General features: G+C 37.5%; 1 protein-coding gene across 1 annotated transcript in view; it reads left to right on the top strand.

The window, feature by feature from the left end:
* Positions 1-24,389, top strand: part of LOC126271946 (transportin-1) — a 128,203-nt gene that overhangs the window by 94,895 nt on the left and 8,919 nt on the right. The window contains exons 15-19 of the mRNA XM_049974374.1: positions 5,609-5,707; positions 5,804-5,899; positions 15,004-15,079; positions 20,556-20,730; positions 22,910-23,030. Of these exons, the coding sequence (XP_049830331.1) occupies positions 5,609-5,707; positions 5,804-5,899; positions 15,004-15,079; positions 20,556-20,730; positions 22,910-23,017 (554 nt within the window). The 3' untranslated portion in view covers positions 23,018-23,030. The remainder of the gene's footprint in view (positions 1-5,608; positions 5,708-5,803; positions 5,900-15,003; positions 15,080-20,555; positions 20,731-22,909; positions 23,031-24,389) is intronic.

Consider the following 24,389-nt stretch of genomic DNA (forward strand, 5'->3'; position numbering starts at 1 on the left):
TCACTCATATTTTATCATCCAGAAATTGGAGAAATAAAAATTATTTTTACAGCTGCAGAGTAATTGCTATGTACCAGTATTGAGGCAAACCATACATGAAATTTCATCAAGCAGTAGCTAAGAAGATTAACACTCCAAAAGAAATTTTATACCTTTTACATAAGACATCTTTTGTGCTTTTAATTGCTGTAGTTAAAACCAGTGTGGTAAAATGATGGATCACTCGTACTTTTGCTTGTGTTTCAAAAATAGTAACCGAAGATGCTAGGTCAGCACTACTGCCCGTCTATAAGTGCAGTAATTGTATCCTTCATTAGTTGGAAAACATGAGGTATTAGAGACACAAGCAGAAAAATGACATGATGCTTTTTAAGAGCTAACTGAAAAGTGTGATACCAACCACCTAATTCTACCTTTTTCAGCACCTTTAAAAAAATTTCCCTAATATTTTAGCATGCAAACATATTTGCACTTTTTTCAATGTGCAGCTCGCCTCTAATTTCCAGTGTCCCCTAACTGTAACTCATTGACACCCCTTAGTTGCTCATACCCACCACTCCCACTTGCCCATTCTCACACACTCATTCAGTGTAACTCTTCATCATTATGACTTTGTCTCTTTCTGTTTCTTGTCTCACAGCCACTGTCTCCTTCACTCTGTACTACTACTACTACTACTTCTACTTCTACTTCTACTGCTACTGTATGTCCTCTCGTGTCAATGTCTCGCTCTTGCTTTCTCATACTGCTTCTATCTCATTAATTGCTTCCCATTGCTGCGCTCTCTCTCTCTCTCTCTCTCTCTCTCTCTCTCTCTCTCTCTCTCTCTCTCTCTCTCTCTCTCCCCACCTCTCTTCCATATTGTCTTTGTCATAGACTCTGTGTGCCATTATCCAGGGTGTATACACCCCAAGAAATCCTAGAGAAAAATGGGAATTTTTCAGTTGGAAAAAACCCAGTAAGTTTATAGAAATCAGGATATATTTTTTTTTTTTTTCCCCAGTTAAGCTTCTGTAATTTGGACTGGTAGGAACTGATACTTCAACAAAGAATTGTACTTTAGTCTGCCACTGCAAATAATACTGCAGCAATAGAACATAAACTAGACAATAACATGAAAATAAAATATTAATTGCAAAGAAATTGCACCTTTTACAACAACAAAAATCGGTGCACACACAAGCAGACTGCAGAATGTGTCAAAGGCTTTCAGACTGACTGTATAATACTTATTGTTTTCGATGAGTGTTACGTCACACTGTTAACATTTCTAACAGGTTATGATAGAAAATCATGGAGCATTTGAACCTCGTTCAAAACTTAACACTTCGAGAATTTTGGGCCTAGAAGCATTTGTGTTTGACATATCTTAAAGGGTAACAGTGCTAAAGACCAAGCAGAAAGAAGTGCTGGCGAGTTCTTAAGCAAGTTCACACATAATTGGCTTTTCTATGGAAAAGTCAAAGTGATCGACAGACGATGTACTCGGTCAGGTAACCCATGAAATGTTAGCTGACATTTATAATCATTCTTGTCAGAAGTACTCGGTGCAGTTTGAGCTGTGCTCGTAGTATCCTATTTAACCACACCAATATGAAAGCTTAGCCTTTCTTGTAGCTATACTGTATTTACATAAATTTAAACTGTTCCTGTTTGTGTGTTGGCACAACTTAATACTGATGTTGCTGTTGTTGGCTAACAAGTGACTTCAGCTGTGATTGGCTGACATAAATTGCTGATTTCAATGCTTGTGAAGCTAATGTGCTGTATTTGGTGGAATTTGTATTTATACTTTCATAATACGTAAATATGGAATGCACATGTTGCCGCACATCAAAGATGTTTCCAAAACACATTGCTTTTTACTGGGTTTCTTTTCCTAAAATGCCAGAAAGTTCTACACTGGTGTGTAAAATCTTTACCATTTGGAGGGTTGATAAGTTCTAGAGCTGCAAAGGAAAGTGTATTGTCACTTAAATGGAAAAATGTTCTTCCAACTGGGGTATAGTTTGTCACCCAGTTAAAAAATTGGGAAAAATCCAGGATTGTTTTTTTTTTCCTCCCTTGTCCACATGTATATCCTGGCACCAATGGCTTTGTTCCTCACTCACTGTGCCCTTCTCTTTCATCATAAAAAGGGGGCAAATATGTTCACATGCTAAAATTTTTGGGAAAAATTTTGATGGTGCTGAGAAAGATAGAATGAGGCAACTGGCACCTCACTTTTCAGCCAGTCTTTTAACATATTCGGTGTCCCCGTCATGCCAGGCGTGGTAACTCAAGGAACGGCAGGTGGCTGATGCCATGCCAGACGAGTTCTATTGGTGCCGTCTGGTCTACAATATGTTATGTTTGCTGTGCGTGTCAGAATTGTCTGTCCGTGTGCGGGCACTCTGTAGTGAATGTCGGTTGCGATTTATTTGTTGGTTTATCTTTTTACCGTTCTGTGTTTAAACTTGTGCAGGTAAGTGCTTTTGTTTTAGATTTACTGTTCTTTATCCATAAAATAATCATATTGAGCATAATAACACAAAAGTGTCTCAAAACAGGTGTGGATGTAAGAGGAAATTATTTCCTATTGAAGGTAAATTTTGTGTGTAATTACACTGAAAATAATTATTTTGTAGATAAAAACGATAAATTGAAAACAATTGAACTGACGTGCACAAGTTTCACCACAGACTGGTGCGAAGATAAACAAACACCTAAATCACAACTGACGTTCATGGCAGAATGGCCAGGCATGGACAGATGCGAATCTGGCCCACACAGCAAACAAAACGTAGACCAGATAGCACTGATAAAACACACCAGGAGTAGTGCTGACCACCTGCTGTTCCCTGTGGTGCTACACCTGGTGGGACAGGGGCACTGAGTATGTTAAATAGGAACATGTTTGCCTTTAGTGCTGTGCTGGTTCACTTCTTTTCCTGGCCACAGCAGGGCACATCTCGCACATGAAAAGAACTTTAAGGGTCAGCAAAATTTTTGTTAGTTTACTTACGTAAAATTGAAATAACACACAACTAATTTTACACCTCAGACTGAATTTTCTGTGCACAAAAATTTTGCATGTGTTTCAGTAAAATATGGGGTTCCCAGAACCCTTCTGATAATGGGAACACCTTACAGTCTATTTCTCTGTGCTACATCACTACAGCATTTTTCTCTGTGCTACATCACTGTATAAAGTATGTTGTTGCCTCACACTTACGTGATGTGTATATTTTACATGTGCATGTAAGGTAACTTTGAACTTCTGTATCTCAGAAACTGATAAAAACCTCAAGAAAATTTTGAAGATTATTATAGATCGCAAGCTTATGAATATATTGTAAAAATTACTGGCATTTGCTGTGTATAGCTATCTTGGAATCCAATACTCAGTTTTTGTGCGAAAAATTGTATATTAAGGGTTTTTTGAAAGAAATGCACATGGATTAATGGTGCTTCTTCAGGCCCCTGAAGGCACACCATAGACCAGATCACATAAAAAAGACTTGCTCCATTTGCATAAGCAGGAGGAAGCTGCTAATATTCATACTTGTGGACTTGTGCAGTAAGGGTCTCCCTCCCGCACACTGTTCTCTTGGGGCTTTCGAGGTCGGCTGCCCCTTTTTATTCATGTATTTATGGCAGAGTGCACATTTAAAGTGCAGGTGAACACTACTCTCTCCCGTACTTTCTCCCAAGAAAACAGAGTACCCCAGGGCTCCGTGCTAAGTGTTGTGGTGTTTGCCATTGCTATAAATCCAATTATGGGTTGTCTCCTTCCCGATGTCTCAGGCTCCCTCTTTGTGGACGATTTTGCGATCTACTACAGCTCTCAACAGACCAGCCTTCTTGAATGACATTTTCAAGGATGTCTCGATCACCTCATCTCTTGGAGCATTGAAACCGGCTTCTGCTTTTCTCCCAGTAACACCATTTGTGTCAATTTTTGGCATCGTACGGAGTTTCTTCTGCCTTCCCTCCATCTAGGTCCTGTCTACCTTCCATTCACGGATGTCGCTAAATTCTTGGGTCGTATGTTTGACAGAAAACTGTGCTGGTCCTCCCACGTTTCCTGTCTTTCAGCCTGTTGTCTGCGATCCCTCAACACCCTCAGTGTTCTGAATGGTACCTCCTGGGGAGCGGACCTAGTGGTCCTTCTCCACCTCTATCGCACCTTAGTCTGCTCGAAATTGGACTATGGAAGCATAGTTTACTCCTCTGCTCAGCCGTCTATTCTTCGGCGTCTCTACTCTGTCCACCACTGTGGATTGCTTTTAGCGTCCGGAGCTTTTTACACCAGCCCTGTGGAAAGCCTTTATGCTGAGACTGCTGAACCTCTACCATCCAATTGGCGAGCTGTCCTGAGTCGCTATTCTAGCCATCTGTCTTCCATGCCTGCTAATCCGGCCCATGACCTTTTTTTTTGACGCCTCCTTGGATTTAGGGTATGCAGGCCACCCTTCCTCTCTACTGCCACTGGGAGTCTACTTCCATCAACTGCTATGTTCTCTTTCCTTCCACTTTCCTAAAACTTTCTTGACAGCTTGGGGTACAGCACCGCCTTTGTTCTGTTCCCAGACCTGCCTGCTCTGTGACCTTTGTGAGCTTCCCAAGGATGGTACCCCTTCTCTCATTTGTCGTCGGGCATTTGCTGCTCTATGTGGACAAATGAAGGATGCCACATTTATTTGCACTGATGGCTCACACACATCATTTGGTGTTGGGAGTGCCTATATTGTTGGCGACACCCCTAATCGATTTCGGCCTCCGGACCAGTGTTCGGTTTTTACTGCGGAGCTTTTATGCTGTTCTCCAGGCTGTCCAATACATTCGTTGCCATCAGCGGGTACAGTATATTATATGCTCTCTCCTCAGTCTCCAAGCTCTCTACCCTGTCCACCCTCTGGTCCACCAGATTCAGGACTGCCTCCACTTGGGGACATCTCTGTGGCGTTCCTCTGGGTCCCAGGACATGTTGGTATCTGTGGAAATGAGGCAGCCGATATAGCGGCCAAGGCTGCAGTCCCTCTTCTTCAGCCAGCTATTCGCATGATTCCCTTCGCCAATCTATGGAGTATTTTATGTCGTCGTGTTGCTCTTTTATGGCACGCACATTGGTCGACACTTACCAATAATAAATTGCGGGATGTGAAAGCTCTTCCTGTGCTTGGAGCTCTTCCTCCCAAACTCGTCTTCGGAGTCTAGTTAAAATTACCTCCTCCTGTATAGGGCACTGTCTTTTTAGCCCCCCTTCCACCTTTCTATATTGGTTTTCTAAGCTTTCCTTCTATTTTTTTAGTTTCCCCACTTTTTGAGTTTCGCTCCCATTGCTGCTGCTGCTGCTGCTGCTGCTGCTTTCCAATCTGGTTACCCCCGTAAGCCACAGACCGGGCACTAATGACCGTAGCAGTTATGCGCCTTAAAACCATAACAAAAAAAAAATCTTCAGTAGGCCTTTTGTTGTGCCTTGAGTGAGTCATCTCTGCTATATGGTGAGTAGCAATCGATCCTCACATAGTATTGTCATTATTCCACCCTGGACTTCCCATTGTTTAGTTGCAACCATGTGATGGAAAGATTGTTCTGTTTGTTAATTTTATTTTTCTTGTTACAGCGGACTTCTTACCAATTCTTGGACATAACCTGAATCCTGAATTTATTTCTGTATGTAACAATGCAACATGGGCTATTGGTGAAATTTCAATCAAACTGGGTTAGTATTTTTCAAATACTTTTTTACTCATGTACATAACTTCATGAAATGTTGAACGTACTTAAATGAGATTTGTGTTAAACATTTTTTTTCCAGGTCAGGACACTAGGCCTTATATACCGATGGTTCTTAACCAACTGATAGTAATTATCAATCGTCCTAACACACCCAAGACTCTGCTAGAGAATACAGGTTTGTATAAACAATTTTCCTTGATAAATTAGGCATCATTTCATAAAACTGTTACATTTAACATATTTTTATAAAATATAAATTGTGGTGTAAGGTCCATCTCTTGTCTCTGAATTAATTTTGCTAGTTTCCAGTTCATCTTGAAGCTTACTCAAAACATTTCGTATGCTGCAGGTTTGTCGGTTTATTAAAATTTTGTGTTGTGCTGTTAAATTTCTTTCATTTATACGATAATACTCCAGTGTTCCAACAGATCTCATTTGACAAAATACTGTACAAATCTTAGGAAGCTGTTTGGGTCATTCCTTGTCAACTCACTTAGGCTTCTCTGCTCACCCATCACAGATTTTATTGAAATTATATGTGAACATTCATGGATGTCCCCAATTAACATTGGTAAAATTTAACATTTGCTGGACCAATATTGGCCAAGGCATACCCCTTGTAAACCATTCAACCTCTGTGGTTTACCATAAGATTTATGGAAATTGCAGCATTTTACAGATGCATGGTGTCATTTCATGACTTCATGTACTAAAATTTGAAACATTAATTTCTATTTTGGAAACACAGTTCTGGTCCCTGTTACAAGGAAATATTTTCTGAAGACTTTTTGCAGGAAGCTAAAAAGACCACGACTGTGACTTTAAAGTAGAATTAGCATATGATGTGCAGTGTATATTATATTACTTCTATGTTACGTTAAACAAGTTTGATTGTGTAAAGCCTTTTTAAAGTATTGTGTATCTGATTAGTTTATAAAGGAAGTCCTGTTCTGTATGCTCCAAACAAATATTCACCATGCCTGCTGCTGTTCGTTCCCCTACGAATCATTGGGCTATGATGTAAGTAGATTTTCTTGAAATATCCTGTTTAAAGCATGAATTATTATATTTTGAAGCCCAGAAGTATTATTTTCATCAAGCCGGAGTATATCAAAAATAATTAATTTTTTTGTCATGTGTTAGTTTTACCTATGCCACTTTTCCAAAGTTGGCAGATATGCCCTTGTTTGACTTGATGCACAACTTTGCCTTTGAGCTGTTATAATATGGGCAACTTTGCTTTACTTTCCATACAAGCAATGCAAATGAATTACAAAGTTGAAAATTTATTATTTTCAACCTGATTCTAAATTTAGTTCTAAAAAAACTTTCCAAACAGGAATTAACCACCAAAAAAAGTGTATTTGATTGTCAACGCAAGCTATCAATGCTAGACAATTTAAATAAAATTGGGACACAAAAATGGCGGTGTGAAATTTAGCTCGTAGACTAAACACTTGCTGATATGAAACTTAACATGAAATAGGTCAGTAGCACAAAGATGTGGAATAAAAAAATTCATTCATCTACAGTTTTTCGGCAATCTACAAACTCGTCAGGAGTGACAATTTTTCTCAAAAGGTGAGAATATGGTATATTTGACACCTCTTTTTACAAATACCATTTTCTGTTAATATTTCAAAATCAGTCTCATTCAAAATAATATATTTCAAGCCCCCGAGAACAGTGTGTTTAATTTCCAACATAGACTATCAGTGCTACATAATTTGAAGCAAAGTATCCAGAACAATATCACTGCGAATAAAGTTCTAATTTTGGCTTCTTATATCTCCTTGATTCAAGGCATGATAATCACGAACAGATGTAATAACTTAGTAATGCAAGGTTTTCTGATATAGAAGTGATTCACGTACTGCTTTCTTATTTTCTACAAAATCAGTTAAAGCTTGCGTTTCATAAAATTACAGAAATAGATAACATTCAGTTTGCTTTTACAAACTCATTTTCTGTAATTGATTTCATACTAATTATGGTTGGAAAGAGCGCATATTCAAGCATTCAGAAAATCACATTAGGTGTTACATGTGCACTAAGCCTGTAAATGACGGACAAATGTGGGGATGAACCTTTGCAACAGGCTACATTTCAGCAACCCGTTGTCTGCACTTAAAATACAAATGAGACTGGTTTTGCAACATTAATAGAAAACATTATTTGTAAAAGAAGTGTCGAACGTACCCTAGTTTCACTGTTTCACAAAAATTGACATTTTTGACGAATTTGTAGATTGTTGGAAAATAGTAGGTGAATAAAATTTTTTATTCCACATCTTTGTGCTACTGACCTATTGTGTATTAGGCTTAATGCTCAGCATGTGTTCACTCTACCAGATATACGAGAATGCGAAGTTTACGGTCTTTTTGCGCCACCACTTTGATAAAATTATTTAGCATTGTTAGCCTGCATTGGACAATCAAATACACTTTCTTCGGTGTCAAACCTTTGGACTTTCTAATGAGCCCAGTTTGTAAAGTTTTATATAAAGTGTACAACTTTGCTTCTGCCGGTTTTTTTTTTTTTTTTTTTTTTTTTTTTTTTTTTTTTTTTTTTTTTTTTTCCCCCCCTACATTTGAAGCTTTAATGAAACACATTGGTTACACATGTATCATTCAAAGTATTTTCCATCGCTGGCCACTACTTTCTCCCATCTTTCGGGCAATGAACGAAAAAATTTTTCATCTTTTGTAGTGATCCACGAATCGATCCAATTTGTGACTTCTTCAGAAGATCAGAAGTGTTGGTCTGCCTGGCCAAGCGCCATTGATCTAAACAGGTGATAGAGAGAGAAATGTCTGGAGAATACGGCTGGTGGGGTAGGACTTTCCATTTTGTTTTTCCAAGTACGCATTGACCTCTTTTGCAGCTTGGGGTCGTGCATTGTTGTGCTGCAAAATCACTTTATCATGTCTCTTGCTGTATTGTGGCCTTCTGTCTTTTAATGCTCTGCTCAAACACATTAATTACATTTGATAATGAGCACCTGTGATTGTTTCACTTGGTTTTAACACCTCATAGTACACAACACTGAGCTGGTCCCACCAAATGCAGAGCGTGATCGTGGAGCCTTGAATATGTGGTTGAATATGTGGTTTGGCTGTCAACAAGAAAGCATGGCTGGGATACCTCCACGATCTTTTGCGTTTAGAGCTATCATAATGAACCCATTTTTCATCCCCGGTCACAGTGCAATACAGAAATCCTTTCCGTTTCTGCCTCTGAAGCAACTGTTTAGAAACATACAAACGCTGTTCAACGTCTCTTGGTTTCAGCTCACATGAGACTCAAGTTCCTTTTTTCTGAATCATGCCCATAGCCTTGAGACATTTTGAAATGGCTCACTGTGTCACTCCCACTAATCGTACCAAATCACCTTGAGTTTGATGCGAGTCTTCACCCAGCAATGTCTCCAATTGTGCATGATTGAAAACATTCTATCTTCCACCACGATGCCCGTCTACCACATTAAAATCACCGTTCTTGAAGCCACTTGCGACACGTTCTTTCACAAATGGCATTTTTACCATATGTACTTGAGAGCATTCGACGAGACGCAGCCGCATATTGAAACAAAGCAGTAACACCTCCTGCAAATGACAAGACTTAGGCTCGAAAACTGACATTTTCAATCAAGAGCAACTTTATGATGCAGACACAAATCGACTAATGTTTGAATGAGGTTATGTTGACTGAGGTACAAGCTAACTGCCTGATGTCTGCGATCTGTTTCTCTCGGCCTCAACTTACCATTGTTGCCACCCATCAGCAAATGGCAGAAGCGAAGTTGTACAGTTTGTAGAGTATAGTTTCTAGCATAAAACAAAGATTCCAAGACTTACCAAGCGGGAAAGTGCCGGCAGACAGGCACAATGAACAAAACACACAAACACACACACAGAATTACTAGCTTTCGCAACCGATGGTTGCTTCTTCAGGAAAGAGGGAAGGAGAGGGAAAGATGAAAGGATGTGGGTTTTAAGGGAGAGGGTAAGGAGTCATTCCAGTCCCGGGAGCGGAAAGACTTCCCTTAGGGGGGAAAAAAGGACAGGTGTACACTCGCGCGCGTACGCACACACGCGCGCGCACACACACACACACACACACACACACACACACACACACACACACACACACACACACACACACACACACACACACACATTTAAATATGGAATCTTTGTTTTTAATATATATATATATATATATATATATATATATATATATAAAACAGAAAGAAACTTCCACATGGGAAAAATATATTAAAAACAAAGATTCCAAGACTTACCAAGCGGGAAAGCGCCGGCAGACAGGCACATGAACAAAACACACAAACACACACACAGAATTACGAGCTTTCGCAACTGGCAGTTGCTTCGTCAGGAAGGAAGGAAGGAGAGGGAAAAATGAAAGGATGTGGGTTTTAAGGGAGAGGGTAAGGAGTCATTCCAATCCCGGGAGCGGAAAGATTTCCCTTAGGGGAAAAAAAGGACAGATGTACACTCGCGCACACACACACACATATCCATCCGCACATACACAGACACAAGCAGACGTATTTAAAGGCAAAGAGTAGGGGCTTTCCCCTAAGGGAAGTCTTTCCGCTCCCGGGATTGGAATGACTCCTTACCCTCTCCCTTAAAACCCACATCCTTTCATTTTTCCCTCTCCTTCCTTCCTGACGAAGCAACTGCCAGTTGCGAAAGCTCGTAATTCTGTGTGTGTGTGTTTGTGTGTTTTGTTCATGTGCCTGTCTGCCGGCGCTTTCCCGCTTGGTAAGTCTTGGAATCTTTGTTTTTAATATATATATATATATATATATATATATATATATATATATATATATATATATATATATATATATATACTTACCAAGCAGGAAAGCGCTGGTAGATAGGCACAATAAATAAAACGCACAAACGCACACACAGAATTTCCAGCTTTCGCAACCAACAGTTGCTTCTTCAGTAAAGAGGGAAGGAGAGGTGTGTGTGTGTGTGTGTGTGTGTGTGTGTGTGTGTGTGTGGGCGCGCGCGTCCCCTTAAGGTAAGTCTTTCCACTCCCGGGATTGGAATGACTCCTTACCCTCTCCCTTAAAACCCACATCCTTTCGTCTTTCCCTCTCCTTCCCTCTTTCCTGAAGAAGCAACCGTCGGTTGCGAAAGCTAGAAATTCTGTGTGTGTGTGTGTGTGTGTGTTTTATTTATTGTGCCTATCTACCGGTGCTTTCCCAGTTGGTAAGTCTTGGAATCTTTGTTTTTAATATATTTTTCCCATGTGGAAGTTTGTTTCTATTATATATATATATATATATATATATATATATATATATATATAATGATTGAATATAATAGAGGGAAACATTCCACGTGGGAAAAATATATCTAAAAACAAAGATGATGTGTCTTACCAAACAAAATTGCTGGCAGGTCGATACACACAAAATTCGAGCTTTCGCGACCAGCGGTTGTTTCATCAGGAAAGAGGGAAGGAGAAGGAAAGATGAAAGGATGTGGGTTTTAAGGGAGAGGGTAAGGAGTCATTTCAATCCCGGGAGCGGAAAGACTTACTTAAGGGGGAAAAAACACGCACACACACACACACACACACACACACACACACACACGTATGGTAAACTTCCTTTCATTACAATTCTTAGGACAATACATAAAGTTGTAAAAGATGGCCAAGTTTCTTTCTTTCAACAAAATATTGCCCAATATATAACAGCTCAACCATCCAGAAAATTGAGCTAATTCTGTGCGAAGTCGTGTGGAGTCAAACAAGGGACTATATCAGCCAGTATTGCTTCAGCGAACACTTAACTTTACCAACGTTCATTGGAGATGTGTGAATGTTCACATAAAATTTAATTGAAATATGTTATGCTCAAGCAGGAAAATGTTCAGAAATTAGGCGATTTGACATGGACTGACCCTTATGTACTATTGGTTGGCGTTTCCATCTCACTGGCAATTCATGAAGGAAATGAATACAGTGCTTAATATATGGTGAATATGTTTCTATAGTAATATGGTTATTGCTAATCATATAGCCAGTTCTTAATGGATAGTGCATTCGTAAATACAAGGTGTGTTGTTCCAATCAGTAAAAGTGCCTTCTCTTGCCTGAAGTATGAGTGCAAGTTGTATTGTTCGAATAAGTAAAAGTGCCCTTTCTTACCCATACAGGATGACGTAAGGTGACAACATTTTTTGACGTTGAGCAGTGATTGCATGTAAAATTCCAAATTAATCAAGCAGGCAGTGTAACTTAAAAGTGAACCACTTAAAAATTGTGTAAACACATAAGAAGGGGGGTTTCCTGTAATAGGTACACCTTCAACAAATAAATTGGAGTAGACAGAGGCACATCTGATATAAAGCAGTGGTAATAATGAGTACAGAATATTAGACAGTAAACAGGAGCTATAAATACATTTTGGAAAGAAAATTTTGAAAGCAAAGGAAAATAAATGTTAATTTGTAAAGATTTGGACCAAAATGTCCATAAATGAGTTGCAGCAGTGTGTGTTGTACTTATATTATTAAAATCCGTTGAATTATCGTCAGTAGAGACCGGAAAAATTAGCATTTCACGATAAAAACTAAATAGAAGCAAATTATACCTTAAAATGCTAAATTACACTATTTCATAGCGAATTGTGTCCAGTTGAATTATTTTATCAGAGATAGAAATAGCTTTATTTTCTGCATGTAGATATTGAAAATGCAACAGATTTTCAGTTGCTGGTATTGTACGTCATCTGGTAAAACCCAGTTTGGGGGGTGGGCACTAGCTTTCTTGTTATTAGTGCAATAAACACTTTCATAATTGTCTCCCTGTAAAATAATTATCTCCAGTTCTTAGATCCCATAATAAGTTTCTTATTGTAGAATTCTGGACTTATTTCCCCTCACAAGTGTGTAAAATTTCTTTCTCGTGGCTCTGTAAACAGTACAGCTTTATTCGCAACTTTGCTAAATATGTAAGACTGGCGGGATGGCCACTATTTACACTCTGGGATCATACCTTTTAGTTCAGTCATTAGAAACACATTTTCTCTCTCTCTCTCTCTCTCTCTCTCTCTCTCTCTCTCTCTCTCTCTCTCTCTCTCTCTCTCTGTGTAAAAAACCTTTGGCAAAGTTATTGGAACACACTTGAAGCTACAGGATGCCTTTGAAAACACTCAGCAGTTACAGTGGATCTCTGATAATGTTTCAAACACGCATTGTTCACATGATAATAGGCAAAATTAAGAGGCAGCACACTTCTTCAGAGAAGCATATTAGTTTCATAAAATCTTAGTACAAGCATCGAGCTCGACATAAAAGGTGTTAACAGTGTCATGTAACGAGAGCTGAATGAAACTCTTCATTAACTCTACACAAGCTGTGCTCAACTAGGTGGTTCAAATTTTAAAGATAGAAAGGGCTAAGGCTATGCTTTAAATTTCACTCTTGAAATGGCTTGGACAAGCTACCAGTTTTCAGCTATGTGAGGTCTGGTAATAGGTCAGTGTGTGTTTAAGGTAGATTGTCAGAGCTGCCATGATTCCTGTTACCTTCGATTCTGCTGTAGTGTATTTGCAATTGCTGTAGTTGATTTTTAAAGTTTTGTTACTTTTGTAGAAAGCTGTTTGAGACTGATCTAATTTTTCTTATATTTCAGGCATACTAAACGTAGGCAGCAATATTTATTTTTGCACTTTGTCTTGCAGATTTTTAATTGTTTCTTTTTCAATGTATTAATTAAATTAACTTGTCTTCTTCATTTTGTCTTGTTTTTTAAACTGTTTGATAAACCATTGCTGTTAATAGTACAGTAGAAAGTTTGTGGGCAGTAACCTGAAAGAGTAGAAAACAATACTGCACATGCCATATTCTCAAGAGGTTGCAGTTGAAACATCGGTAAAGTTTTTTCCAAATGTGATGATGATTGGTGTAAAACGGGTAGAAAACATTCCTTCAGCTTTCAGTGATTCACAGTCAAAACATTAGTTTCATGGTAAAGGATAAAAATAAATGAGAAACCATAAATTTAATTGACTTTAGCATGTGTCGAATGGCATTAAAATGCTAGCAGTTGTAAAAATAATCTGTCTGCATAGTTGTCATTTTTTAGATGTGAAACAGTCTGTTTCTTATTGCATGTTACTCTTCTGTCATTTTTACATTGTTCTTCATTCTGACAAGCTGATTTGTTCACTGCAAGGATGTGTGCTCCATTGTGCATTATTACATGCTATATTTTTATGCTATCTTTCCGTAAATTACCAATTTATTTAAATCCTAAAGCTCATTACCCGGGAATTAGGTAAAGCTTGTGATAGTCTTAATTTTACGGACTTACTGAGTATCCAATGCACTCTCTTTCTGCCATTTTCAAGCATACGTTGAGTAATTCACAAAGTAAGGCACAAGAACAAAACCTCTGAGCAACAAAAACCTTCCATAAGTCTTAATAAAACCACAAGATGACTTTGCCTTTTGGGAACACTCTTCTTCTTACTTGGCATTTGTCAAACATGTAACAACTTGTCATTTATTACCCCAGCTACTATCTCAGGTCCTGTATTTTAATTCATATTAACAGATATCATGAATGTGCCCTTACTATGATCCAGTCACAGCTAATTCTCATCTTGATGCAAGATGATAGAGATTATGGTACATCTTGTTATCAATTATCATAGTTATGATGTGATGTGCTGCAATAGACTGAAGACCCTTGTAAACACAAGATAACTTACTGCAACTAGGTGTAGTAGTCCTGGGAGAAAATGCAAAATATGAAGAAAATTAAAATTCTTTAAGTTTCATTGTCAGTTCATAGCTGAGTGCTTGAAACTGAACTGAAAGCTGACCAAACTAATGTACTGTTCGAATATTGAGAGCATTCGTCTATAAAGATCCACATTCTAATGAAAATTTTAATTACATTCCAAAAAAGTGCAAGAAACTGAATTGATGTATTCACAAAAACTTAATGCATGTGTTTCGTACTCGTATCTTATCAAAGTTTCTTCTGCAACCTCATTTAGTACTTGAATTTGTTTTACTTTTTTTTTATTTTTATGAGAGCTGTGCTGAATATGTTTTCCAGAATGTGCACTGTTAAAATGATACTTGTTATATTCTGATTAGAATGTATTTAGGTAGGTGAATATTGATATTAAGTTATTGTGTTCTCTTATTTATTGTTTTTGTTTGTTTTTTCTTTTCTTGCCCGACCCGCTCGATCGTTCGCTCGCTCGCGCTGTAGCCATAACTATTGGCCGGCTAGGTTATGTGTGCCCCCATGACGTCGCACCCCTGTTACAGCAGTTTGTGCGCCAGTGGTGTGTAACCCCTTTATTTTATTATTATTATTATTATTATTATTATTATTATTATTATTGGTGTTATCAGTATGTTTTTTCTTATCACCTTTACCATTATTTAGGTTATTACAGTATGCTCATTCTTGTTTCTCTTTTTAAGTAATGTTTTTGGAACACTGTCAACAGTTAAATTTTGTGTTCCGTTTTTAAGTTTTCTTTAATTCAGTGTTGCAACATTATGACAGTTCCATGTTTGTGTAGAGTAAAAACATCCAATATTAACTGCTCGTTGGTAGTGACTCTTTCACTATCATTATCATGGTTGACATGTGTTAACAAAGGTCATCATTTATTGTTTCATTACAACAGTTACACATAGTTGTTACTTTTTTATTTAACTTTAGATTTTCGAACTGGATAAAGCATTGTTCAGTGATTCGGGAACAATAGGCAAAGTATGTGTTGTCTGCCATTGATAATAGGCACATAGTTGTCGTAGAAACTGTGCAGCAGTTTTAGAAAATGTATGCTGAGCTTGTTTGGACTGTTAAAATAAACTAGGCACAGTGAGAGAGTTACCATCATTGAGTGTCAAAATTGTTATGGAACATAATTTACTCATAATGTGTTAAATTTTGTCAGTCCGCCAACTAAATTATTCCAGCTTTGCAAGAAATCCTTTTCTACTAAACTCACCGTCAGTATTAAAAACTTTAGTATTATATTTAGTTAGCTCGGTTGTAATGAAAAGATGCATTGTATGATTTACAGTTAATACTCAGTGAAAATTTTTCAGTGTTTCTTTCTATTTATAACAGTGTCGTGACTTCAGCATGAAAACATTGTTTTCCTGTGTTTGTTTCAGAAATATTTTCTTCATCAGGCATAGTTAGCACTCACGTGCCTGGATGAGGGTTTGGTCCAAGAATTTTATTCTATGTTTGTGCTGTATTAAAGTATTTAGGTTTTTTGTTTTGTTTAAAATAACATTTTTCAGTGATTTTGAAAGTATGAGTTTGATAAAATGTGAAGTATTGATGATCTATAAATGTGTGTGTGTATTGCCAGTGTTGAAGTTGCTGTCACTTGCATCTATGTTTTATACATTGTTTTTGTACAAAACTCAGAATGTGCCTGATTTAATTTTGGTAGTTTCCCTTTAACTAGTATAATATGAACATGTGCTGAATCATGACCACATTTTTCAGTAAAGAAAGAGTATGACAAGCTCAAATAATTGCCATGATATGATTTGCCTCTGGTACCAAAGAGTTCTTAGTCACATGGATACAAAGGGAGTACACCCAGCTCCAATTTGGGCAAGAAATGAAAATGAAGTGAGGAGAAATTTGAATTTTGTGGCAAAATTATTATTATTATTGTTAATCATATCAAGAATCGAATTGTAATGTGCTTAATTGTTTAATGGATCAGATGTAAAGAAGCTGAAATACCATTTTGTGGTTATTGATAATGCTATCATCTGATAAGTACACATTTTTGCTCCAGCATCAACAGGAGAATAATTAAATTTTCTAATTAGTGCACATTTAAAATATATGGAACCTAAGACGATGTTGAAAGTAAGGGTGCTAGTAAAGAACCTGTTTGTGACTGATATGCCCTAGTCGTCATATTATTTTCTATATACCTTGAACAAAATAAGTCCATCGAGTCACTAAAACTGGTTAAAATGCAACTTGGGACCATGAGAACATTACTGATCCCATGTTTTCCTTGTGTGTCAGCACTCAGAAATAATGACTCCTTCACCAACTCTCGTGATAAGTGTAAGGTGTTAATTCATCAGAGGTTTGGGTACCAAGTAAACTGTTTACTGCTTTGAAGTTTGAGGATTACATTAAATGTTCAAAGGAACCTACATCATGTGAACAGTTTTTGTTGTAAGATAATGATCTGCTTTCACGTGTGTAAAGACAAGCCCTAGACTTTGTCTGTGGAAATAGTTGATGGAAACAAAGGAATTTTGATGAAAAGTATTTTGAGAAAAAATTTGGTTACCAGATAAACAGTTGCCTGTGTAATTACTGTAGTTGTATAGCAAAGCAAAACACTGAAAGTGCATAAAGCAAAATTGAGTTATGATGGCCTTAACTTCTCCATATTGTATTGGTAAATGAGAATAACACGGAGCAAAGTAGTATGGTAAAGATGTAATAAGCACAACAAACTTATCTTCAGAGAACTCTTATAACAAACTGCTGTAGTATGATTATGATCACTAGCATCAATTAATTAACTCAGTAGTCTGATTTTTGCTCAAGTAAAAACAGTAACTGTGTGTATTAGAAATCAGTTTGTTTTGATGAATGGTCCTGAGAACATGAGAGTTTTACAGGCTAAATGTGGACTCCTGTATTACAACAACCACAACAATAGTATAGATTTATTAAGCAGTGAAACTAATGGCAGAAGGTGACTTCAAAAAATAGACAAGATAAAAAAAATGTAAAAGAAAGTCAGGAAAGTGGTGAGAACTCAGACAATACATTGAGGTGAATATGACTACATTAAATTATTTCTGTACCTCAGTTGAACTTTGTTTCTGAAAGTCTAGACAACTGATAACAGATTTCAGCACAATTCTTTCAAGGGGAATAAATTACAATCTTTTGGCAGTAATGGAAAGGAAAGAATGTCAAATACCCATTGATTGAACTAAATTTCAGTAGGGGTGCTTTTATTACACAAAGCTATTGATATGAGAAAAATATCAGCAGGTGAACAAGAAAACAAATTTCCAGAGTTAGTTTTAAATTTCTTTGCTGTGCATTTGGTAGAATTTGCATGGTCTAATAAGAGACGCATGCCTATTTTGTTATTTTTATAGCTTCATTTGTCATTAGATCAGGTTTTTCTTATCACTACGTGATAAGCTTCTCTTTCATTACATCTCTGCAACCAAATAGTCCATATAGTTCATAGAAAATCATTGCCAGTCTCTCTGTGGCCTGAATAATGCAGTTCCTTGCATGGTTCTATTCACAGCAATAAATTCAGTCAAATTGAGTTGACATTTGTTGTGAAACTTAGTCTATAAACATGCTCAGCTTTCAAAATATTACATCCCGCCTCACCATGCATTACATGTCCTACCAAAGTGTTCCACATTGCTACACATAAAAATGGGATTTTTCCAGGCCTCATGCATTGGGTTCTATTGTTCAGGTCAGGTGTTTCAGATAGTCCTTTAAAAAAGGCTATTTGTACAATCAACAGACTGATGGTCTTAACTGCAACGATCATGCTGTCCAGGGTCAGCATTTGACTATGCACACTTCCTCCAGAGTAAGCAAATGCAGCATGTTGGTTGGTTCTTTCCGCATTCAGCAGGGTCAGTGCGCCCCTTAAGGGGCCAAATTTTAACGTATATTCTCAAAGCTTTTATCTAGAAATTCCATCTTCGTGTTCTCGGAAGTCTTCATTTGTTATCAAGAAATGCCCGAAAACCATGGCTCTTGTACCAAAACTGAATTGTGGTTTCTTAGATGGCTGTGCACAGCAAATGGATCTAAATTTTATGATATATTCCTAAGATCCCTATCTCAAACAACTTTGAAAATTTTCATTCATATATATATATATATATATATATATATATATATATATATATATATATTCCAGTTACCTGACTTGTACACTTCAAATATACATGTGAAATTCTTTGTAAGATGGAAAATAATGAAATTACATAGTAGAGAGAGAGTGTCTTTACTTTATCATCAGACGGGTTTTAGGAACTCCACATTGTAGTACTGAAGAACTTGCAAAAGTTTTGTTTGTTTGAAATCCAGTCTGAGATGTAAAATTAGTTTTGTCTTATTTCAGTTTCACATAAGAAAACCAGCAAAATTTTGGTGATGCATAAAGTTCATTTCATAAGAGTGATTGCTCAGCTGAGCAGACAAAGGAAGGGAACTGGCAGAAAATGCTCCTATTGTAGCACTATAAAGTCAAGTACAGTATGTTCTTGTTTAAAATACTGACTGGAAAGTAGGGTACTAGTTGCCTCATTCTACCTTCAGCAGCGCCTTTAAAAAAAATTTCCCAAAAATTTTGGTGTGCAAACATATTTGCGCTTTTTTATGCTGACAGAGGAGCAGAAAGTGGCAGTGGGAAAGAGGTCATGAATACTGGAAGATAGTAGACAGTGGTTGTGGCATAGAAATGGAGGAGGCGGCAATGGCAATGTGAGAGAAAGAAGAGGACACCGTGACAATTAAACATAGTTGGTAGTTGAGACAACAGTGCTAGAAAAAAGTGAAGGAGACAGTGCTAGTGCGATAGGAATAAACAGGAGTAAGCGGAAGTGTGAGAGATCCAGTGATAATGAGAGGCAACAGGGAAGAGAGAGATAGTGATAGTGAGAAAACAGAAGCAGTGGGAACGAATGAATGAGATAGTAGCAGTAAGAGAGAGGAAGAGGTATTCAGTGACAGTGAAAGGATACAGTAGTAGTCTGGCAGACTGAAGGAGACTATGACAGTTACAGGGAAACAGAGGTGATAACAGTGTGTTGGGTTGATTGAGTGACTGAGAATAAGCAAGAGGGAGGATAGGTGGGTTTGAGTGACTTACAGCAATGGATTAGTGGGTGTGAACAAGTTAAATTTAGGAGAGCTTGTTGCAGAGAGAAGTGAGTTCCTTGTTAGAAAGTGTGTTAATATGTTTGAAAGCAAAAATTTTTAAAGATGCTGTGGAATGTAGAAAGAGGAAGCTGGAACCCCACTTTTCACTCGAAGTCTTTTAAAATGGAGCATATTCAACCCCCCCTTTTTTTTTTCAGTATTAAACTAACACCATGGATATGTGACATGGTTGTTGTTTTTCAAAGAAAACTACCAGTGTCAGTGCTCTGGCAGTTCTTTATTAAGAAACACCAGCCGTGTACAAAGCCATGACTCACATGTATGGCTCCCTAACGACATTGTACCTATTGGAATGTTCATTTCAGATTGTTGGTTACTTGTCTCAAAGTATGTGGTTTCACTTCCTGTTAAAATTATATAATTTTGACACTAAAGGCTTGGAGCACCCTGTATGGCTCACATTAATTCTTCTGAATAGTCCCTTACATTTCTATAGTTCTCCACATCCCTTTTCTTGTGTCTGATCTCCAAGTTGGGATCACTTCTGTTGCAGTCTCTGAAAAGACATATTCTTCCCTTATAGCAGATGCTGTGCATCACTTATCAGTTGTGTTTCAGGAATTTACCACGTGCTGTGCATAACAAATTTATCTGTGTACTTCATACCACCAAAAGCAAAAGTTAGACTAGAAAGCTCAAAATTATTAAGTGAAGTCTTTCAGTCAAGATGTGTTATTTTCCAGTATACATATCAGAGTTCAAAGAAGTCATTTTACAAAGTTTTTCATGATACGTCTCGGTAGGAACTAAGTGGTGCTTAAACTATAGAATCTTTCAGTGTATGAGAAGCAACTTAAAATACAGTTGTCTATGGACTGTCATAGGTGTACATCACTACGAAACATCCGTGACAATGAAGAAAAGGATTCTGCTTTTCGTGGCATGTGTCAGATGATAACTGTCAATCCTGCTGGAGTTGTTCCAGACTTCATTTTCTTTTGTGACGCAGTTGCTTCATGGGTCAGCCCAAAGCCTGACTTAAAAGAAATGTTTCACAAGGTGAGAATGGTATTATATTTCATTGTATGTTGGAATAAATTCCATTAGAATTGTCCTGTAACATCTGTTAGCTAGTTGCTTGTTTATTCACTCTGTAATGTTAGTGGAATAAGCAAACATTTGACAGATTATGGAACCTCATGATTCAGTAATACTGAGTTTGTTTTTGCTTAGGGCTTCTGAATACCAAAATGATAAAATGAAGTACTCAAAATACAGTGAGTTTTGTTCAGTCGTATTAAGCAGGTGCTCATATATGGTACATCTGCTTGTACAGATTGTTTACTGCGGAATCAATAAACCTAAAAACTTCTGTTCTTCAGTGACTTAACAGTGAAATATTGTCACACACAAGTTCCTAAAATGATGTAATTTTCTATTGCTAAGTATTATGGATTGGTTATTAATTGTTCTGATCATGAAAGTGGTAAATAACAGCATGTAGCGAAGATTTGCATCATAAATATACCTCTTCTCCTTTCTGAATTTACGAAAACCATTGTTCTTCCACATTTTTTAAAATTATTAGAAACTCAACTTTAGCAATAGTTAATTATATTATTATTATTATTATTATTATTATTATTATTATTATTATTATTATTATTATTATCAATCACTTTCAAGTAATGATTACATGAGTGAACAAAGGGTATGTGGATTGAGTAGTGGCTAAGTCTGTTTCTGCATGGAATGGAATACCCTGATATCCTCCTTGGCACACAGTACGGTAACGGTAGCTCCACACAGCATCTGCTGTGACATAAAGCTGTCTGCTGGCGAACTCCATCTGCTGCACGTTACACAAGGAGTACCTCAAACAAATAAAAATACAGAATATTGTCTATATATAAATAACAAACTCTTGTCCGGTACACTGTTAATAAAATTAAAATGGGAGTGACTGAACATGTGCTTACTTATTTATAGATTACGAGGGTGCAAAAATTTTGCATCTCTACTGCTTATGACAATAAATATCTGAATTTACATCAGCCAAATTCTGTATCCTCACATCATCATTATGACATGCTGTAATAGTTCTGTAATGTTCCTGGTAACTTATTTATACAGGGGTGAATGCCTGTAACAGCCTTTACAAAAGTGCATTGTGTATGATACTAAACTTTTCCATCACATAAGGTTTATTTTATAATTATGACTAGATAGTCTGATCACTATCGCTTCCCGAAGAGTTATTGATCTGTATGTAGCAACTACTTCAGTGACATTCATATTATATTGGTTCTCTTTCAATAGCAGGTGCTATCTGTTCTTATAAAGTGCAGAGAACCCTAAAGCATTTCTAATTTCTAGCTTCCTCTCATTGCTACTACATAAAAATGTTTAAGTTACGTCTGACTATGTGTAGTACTTAGTGTGACTCAAGTGTGTTATTTGAAAGTGCAGAATAATGTATGTAGGGAGATAAAAATAGACACACATGCCTGAAATGGTATGGGTTTTACTGAAACTGAAAAAAAAGAGCAAAAACCAGCCAACAGACGGTGCGGGAGAGTCGTGTATAAAGTGAGTTGATGTTAGAGCGAGTGAGAGAGTGAAATCATCCCAAGTTTGGCAGATAAATACCTGCTGGAAGGTACGGCTTTTATGCAGGATGGCACTCCACTCCATATTGCTACATTTCTGAGAGATCTCTTGCACACGCATTATTTGTGAGGATTGTTGGCTGAGCTACCATTTCCATCGTGCTTGGCTACCTAGGTCCCCGGACCTCAGTCCAAGTGACCATTGGTGTGGGATTACCAGAGGTTGAAAGTCTATTGCGATAGTTAGACCTCATTAGGTATGCTAAAAGACAATATCCTGTGGCAGTTTCTCTCCATACCTAGTTATATACTGTAAATTTTCGGAAGGGGAGCAGTCAAATTAGACATTACCTGCAATTGTGGCAAGAGTATATCACTAGTCAAAAATTTTGTGGCTGTAGTATTTGGTAATGCATTTTACTAAAGCTGTGTGTTACATAACCAACTCTCTAGAAATGTTAGTTTAATGCAGCATTTTTTTCTTCTCATCAATAGTCAAGAAACAAGATATTTAAATTAGCCTTCATGATTTGGCAAACTAGAACATTTTCTACATAATTTTACGATTTTGTATGCAGTTACTTCAAACAATTCCGCATGAAACCAAAATTTCATCATCAAAATTCCAGATCCTGCATGGATTCAAAAACCAGGTCGGTGAAGAGAACTGGAAACGATTCTCTGACCAATTCCCGCCACAGCTGAAGGAGAGACTGGGCTCCATGTATGGTGTCTGAACAGAGATTACAGGTATGGCAGAAAAAGAAAAGTAACTTCAGTTGCTGGAGGCGGAAATGTTTGAAAAAGGGCAATAGGAAGTATAATTAGTTTTACTACAAAATAATAAAAAGCTAAGAGACAATTAAAATTCTCAGTTGCAGCACAGACTATCTCACTTGGTTAGTGACTAATGTGAAATTTTGTAGTGGGTACATTCATACTGCGGCCAATGTCACGTCTCCAGTACAGCCGTGTTCTGCTACAGGTGACTAAATGCCTCAACATGGATGCCTTGCCTTCCCCTCCCAGTCAATTCCCCCCTCCCAGTCAATTCCCCCCTCCCAGTCAATTCCCCCCTCCCAGTCAATTCCCCCCTCCCAGTCAATTCCCCCCTCCCAGTCAATTCCCCCCTCCCAGTCAATTCCCCCCTCCCAGTCAATTCCCCCCTCCCAGTCAATTCCCCCCTCCCAGTCAATTCCCCCCTCCCAGTCAATTCCCCCCTCCCTCCCATCCAACTCTCTTCCTCTCCTCCCCTCCCACTCCCTCTATTTACCCACTTTCCCCCCCTTCTGTATAGTAATGTAATATCTTAATATGTTTGTTTGCATGGCAGTCTTCCACAGCAGCTGTTAAAATCTGTTACTATATATTATCTGTCTTGAGCTGATTACAATTTAATTATAAAGAATTACACCAGCCACATTTAGCTTTTATTTATATAGCGTCATTTGTGATTATTATTGTTTCTTGACGTATTCTGCTCCTTCCCTCCTTGCTATCAGTGGTGGGCAGGTTTTGCCATTCTGCATTGTTTTCTGCACTGCATTATTTGCACTTCACTTTCTTCACCTGTTTCTCATTGTGCACTACCAGGAGCAAAATATGTAAAGAAACTCCAATAACCATGGATAATGCTTTACAAATATAAGGAAAATGTGTCTGGTGTAACTCTTTTTAATTAAATTGCTGTCAGTTGAAGGCGGATAATCGAAAGTAACAGATAGTAATATCTCAGCATCATAATTATGTACATGCTTTTCCATGATTGATCGCAGACACCAACAAATTATCATTTAAGCATGTGCATTTGATTTACAAATGTTGTATTGAAAAATTGTGATAGATTGTTGTGACCGATGAAAGTGGACATTGAGAGTGAAGCTAATATGTGCTTTCTTTCAAAAGTAAATGTGAGTTATTGAATGACATTGTTGCTGCAGTCGCAAGCCAACATGTTCCAACCTGTACACATTACTGGATAGGAAAATGAATTACTATCAATTGATGTAGACCTAGTGTTGGATAAAAAGCAGATATGAAATGTTCAGCTAAAGAAGGCAATGAGTGGCTGCACTCTGTAATAAACTTGTTTGCTGTTACTGCTTTAGC

This window comes from Schistocerca gregaria, chromosome 5 (assembly GCF_023897955.1).
Source record: "Schistocerca gregaria isolate iqSchGreg1 chromosome 5, iqSchGreg1.2, whole genome shotgun sequence".
Lineage (NCBI taxonomy): Eukaryota > Metazoa > Arthropoda > Insecta > Orthoptera > Acrididae > Schistocerca > Schistocerca gregaria.